This window comes from Neomonachus schauinslandi, chromosome 2 (genome assembly GCF_002201575.2).
Source record: "Neomonachus schauinslandi chromosome 2, ASM220157v2, whole genome shotgun sequence".
Taxonomy (NCBI): Eukaryota; Metazoa; Chordata; class Mammalia; order Carnivora; family Phocidae; genus Neomonachus; species Neomonachus schauinslandi.
This window is the reverse complement of record NC_058404.1, coordinates 37,849,272-37,866,840: the sequence shown is the minus strand read 5'-3', so window position 1 is coordinate 37,866,840 and position 17,569 is coordinate 37,849,272. Positions and strand designations below refer to the sequence as shown.

General features: G+C 42.7%; 1 protein-coding gene across 1 annotated transcript in view; it reads left to right on the top strand.

Annotated features, from left to right (window-relative positions):
- The window catches only part of ZMAT4 (zinc finger matrin-type 4), a 360,824-nt gene that overhangs the window by 54,324 nt on the left and 288,931 nt on the right, over positions 1–17,569 (top strand). Inside the window, exon 2 of the mRNA XM_021681530.1 lies at positions 10,517–10,622. Within this exon, the coding sequence (XP_021537205.1) occupies positions 10,521–10,622 (102 nt within the window). The 5' untranslated portion in view covers positions 10,517–10,520. The remainder of the gene's footprint in view (positions 1–10,516; positions 10,623–17,569) is intronic.

Sequence of the window (17,569 nt, the reverse complement as noted above, 5' to 3'; positions counted from 1 at the left end):
GCACACATAATATCTATCTACCTATCTACCCATCATCATCTATCTGTTTATCATTTACCATCTTTAATAACAGAAAGAGCACCCCGCAACACTTTCCAAAGCAAAGATCTGGCAACAACGTGTATTTTGTCGTATGACTTTCTCTCATCCTGCCCTTCTGAAGTAATCCTCATCCTGAATCCTGTCCTCAATTTTTTTTTTTTTTGCCAAACATTTTTAGAGTTGTATCTGACCTACGTGTATCCCCAAGATGTATGTATTTTTACTTTAGTTGTTTTGATTTTATGAAAAGGATCTTGGTGTATGTGCTCTTTGACTCTTCTCTTATAAATATTAGATTGCTACGATTCATCCGTATTCTGATGTGTTGCCGAGCTTCATTCGTACCTGACAATACCTCAGTTCATTTGTCTGTGCTCCTGTAGATGTGCATTTGGACTGATTGTAGGTTTTGCTATTTGAACAATGCTACTATCATCATCCTTTATACGCCTTGTGTTGTATATGAGCAAAAGTTTTTCTTACCTATAAACTAGGAATGCAGTTGCCTTGTTGTTTCACTTGATGAGATAATGCTTAACTTTCAGCGGACCCTCCTGTCAATAAATGTATAAAAAATCCTGTGTGTCCACACCTTTCCTAATACTTGATATAGTTAGATATTTTAATTGTTACTAATCCCTTTATTGTCTATTATTGGGCACAGTGGGCATACTTTAATGTGCTTAGCTTCCCCTGACAGTTGAATTCCCTAAGCTATCATTACTTTCACTACTTCTTGCTATCTCCCAAAGCAAGAGGTGGGCAGATCTCAAACCATCTCTCAGATCGGAAAATAAATTCTGACCAAAAGATTTCACGGAAGCAGCAGAGCTGCACTCAGCCTTTTGTCAGTTTATGGATGGGTAGTCCCTAACCTGGCAACATAGTAATTCCTGTGTCTTCCCATCTTGGCCACTCCAGGTCCTTATATGTGGATGCCACAATTTTGCTGATTTTAGGAAAAGCAGCAGACAAATGGAGACCAAACCGGATTCCTCAGAGAAGCCAAGTCAAGTTTGTATGCTGTATTGGAGAAGGGAGCTGAAAATGTCTGCTGGCTGACTGACAGCCAATGCAGCAGCCTCGGAGTATGGATTAAAATGAAAGTAATAGTTTTCCTTGCAGCAGCTTGGTCTGGCTTGTCTGTGCCCTCCTCTGAAGTTGGATACAGGTGCAGAACTGTGCCTCCAAGCCCTGGATGTGATAGCTGCATTTAAATTTGCCCTCAATCTGTCTGGTTCAGTAGAGGCAGTCTTGTGAAGATAAATCATGTAAACAAGTTACAGTAATGGAATACTTATTTATGAACTGTATTTTCGAAGGCTTGTAACCACTGTTTAAAAGAAAGGTCTTGTTGTCTTTCAGCTTGTTAAGAAAATCCACCAGTTTTGAGTATGCACCTGCTCCACACGGGTAGCTAACAAACTGGAGTGAGCAATCCATGTTGGCTTTCCTCCTTCGAGTGGTGGGGGAGGGTAGGAGCCTATTCTTTAAAATATGAGTGGCTTTTCCAGCTGAGTGCACAGCCCTTTACTTTGATGGAATGAGCGACAGAAAACATAAGACGCGTGTTCTACTCCCTCGTATTTTCTCCACCTCTCCTCTCCTACTCTTTTTGGGCTGGCCACTTTTTTGTTTCTCTTGCCTCTGGCCTTCCTCCTCTGGTGGGGGCTCTGCTTTTGCTTCGGCTTGAAGTGATAAGCCTATGGAAAATCCAAGCTCTCCATCCACCACCCATGTCTCCCCTCTGAAAGTGCAGAAAAAGAAAATGCTTCCGACCCCCTGATTGGCAGAGGTGTTTACTCATTAATATCCTACCAAAGTGAACGATGTTTTCCCTGACGAGAACACTCTGTCATGCCGCCCAGACCTGTCAGCTGGGTGCAGTTCTTGCCAGACACCTCGGGCCCTCCCCCAAAGTGGGCTTTGAAAAGGCCTTTCGGAAACCCAGACAGAATGGCTTTCATCCTTTGGAGTACCTGCTAGTCCTGTCTGCCTCTGTACACATCCCGTCTCTACTGTGAGGTGGAGGCAAAGTCCCACACTGGAATCTTAGTGAGGACTGTTGGGCCATGGGGCAAGTGGAGATTCCAGAATGACATGTGGGAGAGCAAGAGCCATTGTCTACCAGCTGGTGTGAATATTTTATTTATATGTAGATGGAGACAGGAATCATGTTCGTGTTTATGTAGAATGGTGTCTGCTAGATCCCAGTAGGTGAACCTTTCCCACAAGATCAACCCTGTAGGTGTTCACTGCTGTAAACCTAGTGCCTGGACCGCGCTATGCACATAGTAAATGCCCGATAAAAATCTGTTTAATGAGTAAAGGAGGAATCTTAGTGAGGCTTTCTAGTGTGCTGGACTTGGGCAGAGGCCATTTGGTGAACTGTCTCACAAAATCTGGGAGGGGCTAGAGGAGTCTGAAGCCTCAGACTCTTCATGGCCCCTGGAGCCTACATTCCGACCTGCACATTCAGGCAAAGGACAAGGGGTGGGAGAGGGGATGAGTAGCAAGGAACCAGGCACGCGTGCCTCCTCAGATATGGCAGAGGCATGTGTGCGTGCCCACAGGAATGATCCAGGCTGGGGGCATGCTTGCTGCTCTCCTTTCCAGATGTCACCAGGCTAGCCTGTGCCATCTGTGAGGGAGACTGACAGATTCAGTTCCAGGGCCTGGGGCCGAGGGTGAGGCATGTGTGCCCAGCAGTGACGACGGCCTCAGAGTCAGGAATCACAGAACCTAGTTTTACACGTGAAGAGAATGGTGCCATGAAAAGACAATTATTCAAGTGGTGTGAGTCAGCCATGCAGCTTCTGGCAATGCCAAGCAGGAGAAGGGAGTGGTGTGGGGAGTTTTCTCTCTTTTAAACAAAGCTCAGGCTGGATAGCAGAGCTTGCATCTGCATGTGGATGGCCTGGACTGCCGAATTCCTTTGTCTGAGCAACATCAGGAGTGGGGTTGGTAGCATCAGACCAGAAAGGGAGAATCCAAAGATTCTTTAAGCTGGTCCTGTATTTGACCTTCACTGGATCTCAGCTGCTTCTCGGGAGGTTCCAGGTTCCCCTGTCTGGCCACCTGCGGGGTGTGTGGTAAATTAAAAGCAAGTACATGCTGGAGTCCGCAGGCCCCCTGAGCTGGGTTGGGGCATCAGCACTTCATCTGTGCTGCACTTTCTCTAGCATACTTTCATTAAAGACCAAAACGCTTTCATTTCTGGAGTACTGTCCATGGCTGTTTTTCTTCTAAGGCTGCTTAGTCTGCTGCCAGGGCAGCCAGCCCTGGGTTGCCCACTTCATGTGGAGGGAGGTGTGAAGGAGACAGGACAGACCCTGCTTCCAGCTCATCCTCTGGGCTCTGGGGCCTGAGTGGTGTGGGTGGTCACTGTGGAGATGCCTGCTGAAACCATAGGCTCGTCTCCCAGATCTTCCTCCTTTTGTTGCTAGAGAGGCTAGAGGGAAAGGACAGTGGCGGGGTCTGAAATGGGAAGGGAGCAAAGACCAGGCCACAGCCATAAGAACACCAAAGGTCGATTCGGGTTCAAGGGCCCTTTTGTAAGTGGAATGAAAACTCAGAAAGATCACAAAGGCTGATTTGTTTTGTGCTGAAGATGGGCCAGCTCTAATTCTCATATCTTTTTCCTTTCTGAGCAGAGTGGAATCCCCTCCAATATTGATAAAACAGAGCAGGGACAATTTTGATAACCTTCAGATATTAGTAATTTTAAAATGTGGCTGAATTTAGACAGCAGCGGCATGGCTCATGTCTGTTTCATGTTCCTAACCAGGAGAAGGTTCATTTTAATTGGTGGCATTTTTGTCTACTGTTCAGCTTGTCAAATCTGAAAGAGATAGAGGTTCAGTCTCTCTGCTTTGGGCAGGAGGAAGCAGAGGTCCAGAGCTGCCGAGAACAGTGGCCTTCAGAGCCGGGTCCTTTGGAGGGACTGGGCATGTGGCATATGTTGAGGGTCTTAGACTAGATGAAGAGGCACCTGCCAGATGGGACAGAAGGGAGTGGTAGTTTTCCAGGGTGTCAGGTCAAGTGGGAGGGCAGAAGCAGGTACTGGATCCGAGGGTGAGTCAGTCAGGTTATGGAGGCACAGATTCTCTGGGTGTGCAGGCAGAAGCAGACTAGGGTGTCTGGGCAGATGATAGTGCATCCCATCTTGGTTCAGGTAAACATAGGTAAGAGAGTCTGGGCCCTAAGCAGTTTACAGTTTGCATGGCTTCACCTGGACAGTCGGGGCTCTCCAGGCCACAGCATATTAGTTCTGGGGAGGATATCTGCCCTCTACTTTCATGTTAAGTATTTTTAATGGTGCTCCCTAGACTGGCAGTGGGGGAAAAACTGACTGAAGGGCTCCTTGTGCTGAGTTCTGGCACAAAGAGGAAGCCCAGGGTGAGGGTTAAGCCAGTGGACGTAGCCAGCCATGGCTTGGCAACCTGACACTTAGGAGCTGTGCGACCTCTGGGTGGTTACTCAACATCTAAGCCTCAACTTCCTTTGAAGTTGTTGTTGAATGTGAACGTGAGGCTGATCACTCTGCCGGCCCCTTGGAGGGAATTAAATTGGTGGTAAGGCCATTAGCACTAAGCCTGGCTCAGGAGCAGCGCTTACTATGTTTATAGGAGTAAAATACAATCTCTGTTCCTTCTGGGTCCAGAGTTTTCACAAGAGTCAAGTGCTGTCAGGAGGGGAACATCGTTAGAGGAGCCAGGGTCCCGATACTGAAGAGTTCACCAAGTCCTATGGAGTGGTAGTTTAGAGGTTCAGAACTCTGCCCCTAAAGGTGAGAGTAGCTCTTTGTTGAAATTGCCATGGGTCTGAAATACTATTTTTTAAAAGATTTTTTTAATTTATTTGTCAGAGAGCGCACGAGCAAGGGGAGTGGCAGGCAGAGGGAGAGGGAGAAGCAGGCTTCTGCTGAGCAGGGAGCCCGATGCAGGACTCGATTCCAGGACCCTGGGATCATGACCTGAGCTGAAGGCAGACGCTTAACCAACCGAGCCACCCAGGCGCCCCTGAAATACTATTTTTAAAAGGGCTAATGAGATGAGAGAATGGGTGGGCAGTAGGTTATTATATCTTATAGATGAGTTTTATAGTGAAAATGTCCAAACCTGTGACAAGACACCCACTGGTGGGCTTCTCTCAAGCCAAGGGCTTCTCTCCCCATGGGACTGGGGTAGAGGGGATGCCATCCTGGGGAGCAGGACTGCTGTGGCTTCCTCAGGGCTACTGCAGTGAGTGGCTGCAGGTCCAGAGAGTGGTCTAATCCCAATTTTGGATGACATGTGCTTTCCTTTTTGTCCCCCAGGGGGCAGGTCCCAGTGAGATGAGCGCTGGTGTGGGTGAGGGAAACAGTGGGAGAGTTCTCATCAAACTGCTCCGTCTGCCATATGGGCACCTACTGGCAACAAAAGTAGATTTAAATGTTTATGAATTGTGGGGTCCTCATGGGCATAAGGTCTGAGTATCAGCTGGCAGTAGAACTCAGTGGAAGTGAGCCATTTTTGTGGGTGATAAGATTAATACAAAAGAGAAACCCTGTGATGACACTCAGTGTTATGACTTCAACACATCAACTCTGTAATCTGACCCCTTAGTCTTTAATGTGGTTCTATTTATTTCTCTACTTAAATATTTACAGCATCCCTCCTGAAAATAAGAATAATGATAATACAAAATTAATAATATTCATCATAATGGTGGTAATATCTATTTTTCAGTGTCTACCATATGCCACAGTCTTTGTTAGATGCTTTTTATCTACATCATCTCTAATCCTCACAATGAGCCTGTGAGAATGTTTCCCCTGTTTCACAAATGAAGAAATGGTGGTTCAGGGAGGATATGTAACTTTACACTCAAAAATCTTGTTGGCAAGCAACCAAACGTGGATTTGAACTAATGTCTTTTTCCTCTGAAGAGCCCTGCATGGGTTTTGAGTCAAAAGCTATTTTGGCATTATCAGAAATGGAATGGAATGAAGAATGTTACTCTTGGCCATGAAGCCTCAGGTTTCTCTGGCTTTTCAGGCTGTGTAAATCTGTTCTTGAGAAGCAGAAAGCGGCAGAGGGGAGGGCTTCACATCTGCATCTAAAGATCCGAAAAAAGGCCATTCCTTGAACCTTGAGAAACATTTTGGGACCTGCCGTTTTCCCTCGGTCTCCCCTCCTTCCATCTGGGGCCTGAGCTTTGTATACCCTTCTCTCTCTGCTTCCTTCCCTCATGTTGCATATTCCCAAGCAAGCCTCACTGAAGCCCCTTGTATATATCTTCTCATGCCTACTGGTAGTAATATTTTTCTCCATGCCAGCAAAAAGAATTGGAACCTATTGGGTTTGAACCCATTTCCCTCCACTCTAATCCTATTCATTCTTAAATTTTTAACTCTTATAGAACCTCCCCTAAGGTTCCTTATAATCCCCTTGTCTTCTGAAATCCTGTATTTCTTTTTACTAGCCAAAGTACACTTGCTGCCTGTGCCTTAGATATTTGTGTGTGTGTTTCTCTTCTCACTCAATAGCTCATAAGGATTTGGAAGATGGGAGTTGTGCCCTCTGTTATCCCTGTGCCTCACACATAGTAGATGCTCAATAATCATTATTGAATAAACAAAAGCTCCCCCCCCCATATTCCTTTTACTTATTATACCTAGCTACACCTCTGAGTCTTACACTGTCACTGCTATCAGATGAAAATAGATTTACTGCTGTACAGAGACCTGGGACAGCAAATGTGAATCTGATCAGACTCCTGTTCTAATAATACTGCCTCCAACTTCCTGCCTCCAACTTCCCTCTGGGCTTCTTTAGTAAAATACAGGTAGCACTGTCCTCTGTGAATACTGAAGAGTGATAGGTTATTCAGATCTTCAGTGTTTGCTTTGGAATGTGCCATTGTGGGGAACATTGAGGAAGTTTTCATTCTGATCAGTTTCAAATTCAGGAACTCAAACTCCTTCCTTCCCCTGCTCTTCTCTCCCTCTTCAGAATGCTCCAGGGCCTCAGAATGTAGTACAGTCCACATGTCCCAGGTTGGGGGTCACCACACATCGGCTCCCATGAGACAGTGGGGACTGACCAGTTACTAATTGATGAAGGGCCCTGCTCTGTCTCTGTGCTTGTTGCTGATTCAGGACCATGGACAAGGCTAAAGAAAGCTAATCTGGTTTTCCTTGTTCTTACCTGTACTTTTGAAGACCAGAGAAGCTGAGAATTCTATTCTAGGCAAGTGGGAGAAGGAAACAAATGGCAGCCCTCTTCCTGGGGAATTCCACTCTTTGAATCATAAATCAGGCTCTCTAATTGTCTAAAGTGACCTACACAGAGAGTTCTCTTTTCTTGGAGAAAAGGCCTTATGCATAGACCAGCCTGACACTTGCCTACTAATTGCTTCCCACTGGAATTTAACTTATTCAGGTTTTCCATTTGGGCCTTGTAGATTTTAGAGGGTCTTTATTGCCATTTTACTGCATATGGGCCTATTCCAATCGATATTCTTATATAAAACAGTGGAAAAAGCCATGATATTCTCTTCTTCCTTTGAATTTTTTTTAGTATACACATTTTTATATTCTGCCTTTAAAGCTATTTCTGCTGCACAGCTGTTTTACCGAGACTCAGACTCCTACGGGCCCCACTCGGTCCAACACGTACCTTGAATATCCTTTCACAGTGTTTGATTTCTGCAGTCGGTTGTATAATGAGGAAGGAGTGTGCAGTGAGTTTGGAGATTCCTATTAACCAGGTCACCCATGAATCTATTTTTGTGCACTTCTTTATTAGAAATAGCAGGGAACATGATAATATTTAAACACAACTACTTATAGAAGCTTGGCTTAAAAAATACACCTTAGTAAGTTTTCTTTTCCCATTTGACATTTCAAAATGTTGTACTACATTTTCTCATTATCAAAACACCTCTTCTCCATTTGCATTCTGGGATGTGAATAGAGACCATTACACATGACAATGGGTATTTTGGATGGTCATTTGGATTTGTGATCCTCCGCTTGATTAGACCATGTCTGAAATGTTCATTCCATTCTTGGCACTGCCTTTGAAGATGGGCCATAAAGAAATAGACACAGATCAAGATGATAAGTCAGGACAGGGGTTGAGAATAGATAGAAGAGAGTTATCTTCAAGTACTTGAGAGAGGATATCGCATGAAAAAGGAGAGTAGAATTTTTCTGTGTTGCACCCAAAGACAGAATGAATGAGTGAAGCTACAGTGGGACAGATTTTGATTCAACCTGAAAAATACCTAGCCACTAGAGTTGCCAGACTCTTTGGAATAGGTTGCCATGTTAGGTAGTGAGTCTCCAGGCACTGCAGGTGCTAGACTCCAGGCTGGCTGAGCTTTCTGCCAGGAATGAGCTTTCTACAAATAACAGATCCACTTCAGCTATGAGAGTCAGTAGTCCTTACTATCTGGCATTACTATTGGTACTCAGGGCATTGAAAAACCAGAGCTACCATTGTCTCTTAGGAGCAAAAACTGAATCCTTTTGCATTGTGAAAATCAAATGCTCTGAATGGGCCATTACAACCAAGGACAAAGATAGAAAGTGAGTTTGTAATTGTTGAGGCAGGCAGCTTTTTATAGATACTTATTTTGTAGCCCAGCTATTTAAATGGCTTAAAAAATCACTTAAAATGTACCACCGTCCTCTATTTTGTTGTATTGGTCAAGACTTGGCCAACATTAGGATATTAGTAAGAACGTAATGATGATCCCTTTCAAATGAAGAGAGTTTACAGTTTATGTAGTACCTTCTCCTATATTTCTCCTTTTGATTTTCACCACAATTCTCTAAAAAGGCATGGCTAATATTTTATCTCAATTTGTGTAGGAGGAAACTAAGATCTAGAAGGTTTAGTGACTCATCTAATATCACGTGGCTGGCAAGTAGCATGAGACCTGAGATGGATTTGGAGTGTGGAAATTGGAATCATGCAAACCAGGAAGGATATATGGCCATGCCAATAATCAGTGATGTGACTTCAAACAGTCTCACAGATAAAATGAGGGTGTGGGAGCAGGATGAACTCCAAGGTTCCCACCACATCCCTGTTGTCTGAAATTCTCTTGCCTCTCCATATGTATGCTGTCTGGCATAGTCCTTACTTTTTACCTGGCTGGTGGGAGGTAAAATGGAGTGGAGTTTGTGGGTTGGAGGAAAGCATTTGGATGTGCTGGTGTGCATTTCTATGGTGGTAACATTATGCTTCAGATGCTATGAGATACCTATGGGACAGGCTACCTTCACAAGCTTGAGACTCTTGGCTGCATTTCAATTCAGGGTTTGGAATTTAACGATATGTTTATTTACTTTTGTGGGCTCAACTGTGGTGCAGGATGGTGGAGGTGGCTTTTATGAATATCAGTAACCCTAAATGTGGAAGAGTGAGCGTGAATGATGAGGGCTCCTCACTTTAAAAGATACAAGCTTGCAAGAAAAGTTATAGTTGAGCCTGATTTTATTTTTTAATTCTGTAAGGATAGCTATTGAACTCAAAACTAAATTTTATATTGCTTATAAGGTTCTTGACAAAGCTAACTTGTTTCCATGTATTACAAAAGTAATATGTGTTCATTGTAGAAAATTAAAAAATAAACAAAATTACATAAACGATTACCTATAATCTCTGAAAGATAACTGCTATTAACACCTTGCTAAAACTTCTTGGCATTGGGGCTCCTGGTTGGCTCAGTTGGTTGAATGGCTGCTTTCTGCTCGGCTCATGATCCCAGGGCCCTGGGATCGAGCCCCATGTTGGGCTCTCTGCTTGGCAGGGAGCCTGCTTTTCCCTCTCCCTCTCCCTCTGCCTGCTGCTCTGCCTACTTGTGCTCTCTCTCTCTCTGTCAAATAAATAAATAATATCTTAAAAAAAAAGCTTCTTGGGATACTTTTCTTTGCACCTATACATATTTTAAAACAAATTTAGTATAATACTGTATGTACTGATTTGTAAACCCTTTTGTTAATGATTTTTCCTATTTCATTAAATGTTCTCTTAAAGAAGAATTTGATTTGCATTTGGATTTGGGAGGCACTTCATATTCTAGCATGTGGATGCTAGACATACAGTCTCTTTATGTTGCATATATTGAGCACGTACAATATTTTGTTAATATAAATCACATATGAAAATACCCTCTCACATAAATCCTTGGCAGTGCATTAGATATAAGTTTGATTTGTCACAAAGAGAAAACTAAAGGTGCATTTCTGTTTCGTAGGGTACCAGCAATTCTACTGGGCACTTATGAGAATATTATAAACTCTACACTCTACACTTACTGTGGTTAACTGACATGGTATCACCTAAGGTGTAGGGAGGTCTCCCCCACTGCTACCATCCTGGGGTCTGTTACTGTGCTCCTGGCTTTTTCACACAATTAATGTCCTGCATAAACATCAAAGCAGTGGACTCATTTTTCTTTTCTGTTGATTCTCCTTTAGCCTGATGAAGTCCTCCGATATCGATCAGGATTTATTTACAGACAGTTACTGCAAGGTGTGCAGTGCACAGCTGATATCCGAATCTCAGCGTGTGGCTCATTACGAGGTAAGGACAGCTTTTCCCATTTGGTGTTTTCAGTGGAAGAAAGAGGAAAGTGGACTGTGGTTGTAGGACTTGAGGACAGCTCCTTTTGGTCTTGGGGCAGGTTTTAAGAGCCACAGGGCTTGAGCCTTTACATTTACAGTCTGAGATCAGGCTGGGGCAAATGTGCATGTGTAGGGTTGGGATTGAGGCTTAGGGACGTCAGTCTCAGGCTCTGGCTGCTTCCCAGATTCTTTTTTTTGGGGGGGGGTACCTTAGCCCCTAGAGACTCAGTGGGCTTTCTCTACTTGTTAAATCTGTCATTGCTCATCCCTGAAGTTCCTTTCAGGGATACAGGGCATGAGGCATTAGTGCCAGCCTCCCTTTCCTTCTATGACCCTGAAGGTAAGCTCAGAGGCCTTTTGTTAATCACCGTCCAGAGAGATGGCAGCATCAGTGAATCAGCACCAAATTCCTTTCACACGATGGCCACTGCCCTAAATGTGTTTGTCAGCATAAAGACTTCCCCTGTAAAGTTATAACAGTTTTAAAATCCAAGTACTCTTAAAGGACCTAATTCAGTGGCTTTGGCTCTTTAGGATGGACAAACAAATAAACAGCTGCCTTTCCATCTTCTGTTGAGAACAGAGAATAAGAGAAGAGAGGTTGGCCAATGTCTGGGGAGGGAACAAGGTGCTTCCCCTGGAGACAGAGGGAAGCTGGGAAGCCCCTGGACGCTGAGTGCTGCCCAGGGCATATTTGCTTTTTGAGAGAACATATACCAGTGGGAACATGAGTTTTCAAGTGTAATAACTTGTGATTAATTTTAGATTGGAGGGCTTAGCCAGCAATTTTCTTTTTGTCTGACAAGTCTGACAAATGCCAGTTGTCACTGTCACTCACCAGACTCCTCTGAGCCTCTAGTTCCTCTGTGCACAATGAAGAAAACAATATTAACATGCACATGTACTCGCCCAGAAACACAATAAACTGACCCTGTGTACTTCTCAGGATTTTGTGGGGGACCAAACGAGACCTATTGAAATAGTATTTGTGAAAATGCTTTGGAAGCTGTAAAGTGTGCTATAACATACGTGATTATATTGCTTTTCATTATTAACTCCATTGCAGCAATATTTTGATGAGGGCAAATAAAACTTGCTCTTCGGAGACAACTTTTAAGAATCAGAACCTGTGAAAAAAGTTAGCATATTCTTTTGTAAGTAGGCAATCAAGTGTTAGAAGTAAATGTGAACTTGAAAGAATTTCCTCAAATGGAAGATATCCATCTTTTGAAGTTAAGAACTTTCTAATTTCTGTGTATATTGCTTTGTAAACATACACGGTTTTATTAATATGATTTCCCCAGTTAAGAAAAATCAGGGAATTTGTTCCTGCTCCTACATTCCATAGCTTCCTCTTAGCCCTTTATGTTCTCCCTTTATTAGATTTTTTATGTTCATTTTTAATCATCTTACTAGATTCTCTAGGACAGAAACAGAGTTTTATTCATTTGATCTTCCGTAATTCCTGGAACAGTGCCTGCACATCCCAGATGCACACTTAGCATCTGTTTACAAAAATATCCTGGTAGCACAGTCCAGCACTGCTTTATTGTTACCTGAGCTAGAAAAGTAATGTCAGAAAATTGAAAAAAAAATTTTTAAAGAAAAAGATCTTAGCTGCTCAATTAATGGTTTAGTTATTTGAACTCAAGTTTTCCTGTTACCACTCTGTATCCTTGCTGGGCACAGTTTAATTATAGATGATGTGTTACTATTTGTTGCATGTAGCATAAATGAGATAGAGAAAAGAAAGCAATTACAATAGATCTGCAATTAACAGTGTTACACATCATCAAAACAACATTAAATGCATTGCTGTTAACTATGGATAGGGACTCTGAATGATGTTTCACTCCTGGCTTCCAGGCAGAGGTGGGGCACTTCTTTCAGAGACAAACAGCATGTGTACTCTTTCTGCAAAGCAGCTAGGGATGTGAATGGGGCTCATGCCTCATGAGAACTCTGGTCTTATAGCTTCAGTCAGGAGGCTTCCCCAATCACTTCTTCATCTCTAAGAGGATGGCTTCCATCAGATGATTTTGAAGGCCATTTGAGAACTGATAATCTGATCCAATTCATTTGTCCCCTCCTTCCACATACACTCTCTCTGCTGAAATTGCATGAAGAGTGGGTCTCTATGGGTCTGAAATCCCCTCAATTCATTGAAAATGTTGTCACACTGAGTCTCAATGTTCTATCACTGATGTATTGCTTTAACTTGATTTTATTCAACTAGAAATTATTCCCAGCTTCCCTATGGGGCGAATCAAAAAGAATCTGCTGTGTACTTTCTGCATGTCCAGCACTATTAGTGTTAGTTATTGCAGGGGATTCTGAAGCTGTGTTAGAAATAGTCTCTGCCCCCAAGAAGCTCATAAACTTCGTTGGGAGAAAAGCCATGGGTAGTTCAGTGTGGTATAAATACGTGTGTGATACTGAGAACGTGATCTGTAGAGTTCTGCTGCCTGCTCCTAAGGAGCTGCTGATCTGATGCGATATAAACAGTGTTAATTCTTCTGTCCATTTGACTTTCTGATATCTGCCATGTCATGTTGTTAAATTTTTAGATCTTTTCATATGCCAAATTCTAAAGAGTGAGTCACCACCAAGAGCTACTGTGGTCAAAAAAGATTTGTTGGGTATGTCATGAACTAACTAGACCTTGATGGATGGGTTAAGTTAAGAGTTGCTGGAATGAGAAGTCTTGGTATCTCCAAGGAGCACTGCAGAAGCTGGGTTGGCAGGAGGGAGGATTTGTGTTAGGGAAGGGAGGTGCACAGTAGTATGTTAGGGGGAGTGTGGGGTCAGAATGTAAAGGAAAGGGGATGTTGTACTCTTATGTGGCTCTTAAGCATTGGGGAACTTAACAGTATAATTGAGCATTTCTGAGTGACAGTCCATTGGTAGTGATCAAGGTGTATTGTTGGGAAAAGAACAGCCTTCACATGACTTTTGCTATGAGACTTGTGTGCCAGTCCTTTGAAATAAAAGAGAGAAACAGAACAGATGGGTTAATGCTTAATAGCTGCATGCTCCATTTAAAAGGCTGAACCTTTGTATAGGAGGACAGAAAAACCTAATATATGTCTAATGGACCAAACTCTTCCATGCTATATTTTTAAAATCTCTTTTTGCATATGAAATCCTGAAGTGGAAAAAATGGGAAATATAAAGACATTATTTTTCTTACTTGCTAAGCATTAATAACATGTTAATGTTTTGGTGGAAAATATAATTAGATGTTGTCTCTGTTCACTGAGTCAATAGAACAAGTAGGCACAGACACAGAGGGGAAGAGAAAGCTTTCACATGTACCTTTCAACATGCCTGGATATTATAGAGGTTAGAAATAGTTTCCCAGTGAGGCCACTTGAGTAGTTTGTTGTAGTTTTAAGTGGCTAAAGAATCATTTTCTGCAAAAGGAAAGGGTTGCTTACATGAGTGAAGGAGTGGTTTCCTGGCATTGTAGGAAAAAGAGGATTTGTATAGGGAAGGCCATGAGAAATGAAACCAAAAGGACAGAGAATTTTTTTTTTTTTTGAGTAAAGCTAAAGGAAAAATATGAATGAGCGAGCTAGAAGGAAAGAGAGAGCTCTTGTTAGGCAAACCCAATGAAGTTGGGCATAAATGTGCCAGTCCCTGCGGCTTGCCCCTTCCTGTGAATGCTGATATCTCTTGTGTTGCTGTGCCATGTATGTAATTAATTGTTCCTTGCAAAATCAGTGGCTCAGGTGTCCTGGTACCTACAAACAGGATTGTAAGCTTCCTGAGGGTAGGCAAGAGTCATGCATTGAGTTTCTTCAATTATTTCTATAGCACCCACCCTAGAGTTTGGCCCATGGTTGTTGTTCTTGTAGGCTGTAGGTTGACGAAGAGGCTGAGGTTGGACACTGGAGGAGGGAAACAATGGGTCAAGTTGAATGGAAGCATCGATGGGTACACCAGAGGAGGTATTGTTATACCTTGGGAGTCAATCTGTACTCAGGATCTGGCCTTAAGGCGTAGGTGATGGTTTTGTAGTTATATAGGAAAGACAATTCTCTAAACTGATGAAAAACCCTTCAAACATTTCTGAATCTTGAAGTAATGTCAGTCCTGATAAATGAACCCCCATTAAGCCACCCAGGAGTGGCAGAATCCAGGATTGTTCTGTAGTCAGACACACAGCACACACATAGGACTTACAGAGGCATGCTGAAATGGATTTTTCCTGTTTCTCTTGTTTTGATTGTCTTCCAATAGAACTTTGGCCTTCCCTAGCTTCTGTTTAATGCAGGGGACTAGCCAAAGGACAATCTTCTGGTCTCTGTAAGTCGGGTAGTAGATGGGATGTAAGTGCTTTGTGGTTAGACACAACAAGGTGAAATCTGAGGTTCCTCATATGTGCTGATTAAAGCAGCATAATTTTCTATACAACCATTGCCTTTAAGGACTTTTCTCCCTCCGTCTCTCATACCTTCTCAACTTTGCTTTTCCCTTTTCTTTTTTCTAATTGTCTGAGTATATATGCAGTCTGGACAGCTTCTTTCCCATGTTTGAGAGCTGTTGGTTAATATCATGTTATATTTCTGCAGCCCATCATTCCTATCAGGTACTATATTAACTGCACTTGAGTTCTGTCAGGGCTCACTGGGTCAACAGCCATCCTGGGCATTGCAGGTGATACGTTCCTAAAGATGCAAATGCTAACTGGGTGAGGACAATAAAAGATCTTTATAGCAAGGTTCCTGTGGAGATGCTTCTTTGCACCGTACATTGAGAATCACTGTTTCAGTCTCTCCAAATCTCTTACAGTCATGACATGCTTAATTTCTCCCAGATGCTATTAATACAATTATTGGCTCATTTGCCAAGGCTAAAGCTATTCTTTTTTTTTTTTTTTTTTTTTTTAAAGATTTTTTTTTTTTTTTTGAGAGAGAGAATGAGAGAGAGAGAGCACATGAGAGGGGGGAGGGTCAGAGGGAGAAGCAGACCCCCCGCTGAGCAAGGAGCCCGATATGGGACTCGATCCCGGGACTCCAGGATCATGACCTGAGCCGAAGGCAGTCGCCCAACCAACTGAGCCACCCAGGCACCCGCTAAAGCTATTCTTGTTACCCTCTATAATGTCAGAGGACTTCAACCCATTCCCCATTGCCTACTAGTCTTTACCTCTGTTTCTTGGGACTATTTCATTGAAGACTCTTGAGAGTAAAATTTCTAACTATTATTATATTTCTCTGTTGTTTTATACCAGCAAGTCCAGTCATTTTATCTTTTATCAATTATCACTAGTCAAAATAGTTCACTGGAACACCAAATGAATGGTTAAGAGGCTACAGTGAAAAAAACAACAGTAGGCTGAATACTCTGGGCAACACACATTGGCTAAGAGCCGCTGTCAAATGGTGTATGCTTAATGCTCATTGGTTAAGGGTAGGTAGAGTATGCTCTGCAGCATGAGTTCTCATTTGCTGAGAGCATATGACATCACTTAGGGGATTTTAGGAACCAGCTTGCATTCCACTGGCTAGAACTCAATCACATGGTCCCACCTAGCTGCAGGAGAGGTTGGGAAAAATAATTTATTTGCGCAAGGAAATGAAATGGGTTCAACAAACACATAGGATCGTCTCTGCCACAGTCTACCCCTCTGTTCACCAAAAATCCATTCCATTTTTCTTTTAACACATAGAGTACATGTTCCTTCTCCATGGAAACACCCTCAAGCCCTACCCAGTTTCTTTACTCAGCTCAAATTTCAGGGTCTCCAGGAAGGGAGTGCGTCTCTCCATGAGATGTGGATATGATTCCTCTTGGTCCCGCAGCTTGTGAGCAAAACAGAAATGTTACCTCTCCACCTCCTCCTTTAGAGTGGTGATGACAATGGTAATGTTTCTTATTCAGAAAAAGGAGGAAAAGAAGACAGAGAGTAATCACTGGCCCATAGCAAAGTTGGCATCCTGCAGGGCAGCCATTAGGAAGTTCCTCTTTTCAGAGAGTGGGGAAGTTCCCCAAATAGATTCCAGTCTTCCTCTGAGAGGGACTTTCTTGTTCATTTTTCTTAATGAGCCCTGGTTCTGTCCTCCACAGTTCTTCCCTTTCCATCATCCTTGCCACATCTGAAATGGATCTTGGGTCCTACACTTTCCTTGTGGACTGCCAGCATTCATAGCCCATTTCCTTCCTGAGACTGATTTAAGGCATACAGAATATTCAAAGACTTTCTAATTCAAAATAATAATTGCTTTAGTAATACAATTCTCTCAGTAATATAGAAAGCTTCTAATTTACTTTTTTTCAGAAAGCTTCATGTGTTGTCACCATACAGTTCTTTCCTAGACACAATTTCAAGGCTGCTTGTTTTATTTTATTGCTTCCTCATCTCTGTGCCTCTTTCTGGTTTTCAGTTTAATGGTGGCCATCTTCAGGTTATCTAAAAGTAGGTGGAAAGATGACATCCTTAATCCAATCTTTGCCAAAGTCCTGAGTCACAATATGCAACTGGGAAGTCTCACTGGGTCTTCAACATATAATGTCTTCTGCTACGACATCTTTCATTTTTGGTTACTGGAAGCAATTAACAAATGACTTTTCTAACTAGGTCCCAAATTTTCAGAATAACTCTTCTTTTTTTACTTCTATGTGCTTATGTGCCAGTTACACATTATAGTTACAATTAGTAACAGACAACATATATCAAGTGTTCTGTTTTTCCATCCTCTTCTGGTTCTTTTAGAATTATAACCATCTCCTAGCATAGAACCATCTAGTTCCCCTACAACAGTAAGCTCAATGGGCAGGTGGTCTACATTCCATGGTATCGTAGTCAACAGTTTTGCCAGTGTTTTGCCACTGTATAACCTGGAACTGCTGTTTTTCCCCTACTTACCATCCATCTAAGCTAAGTCAATGTCAAACATTTAA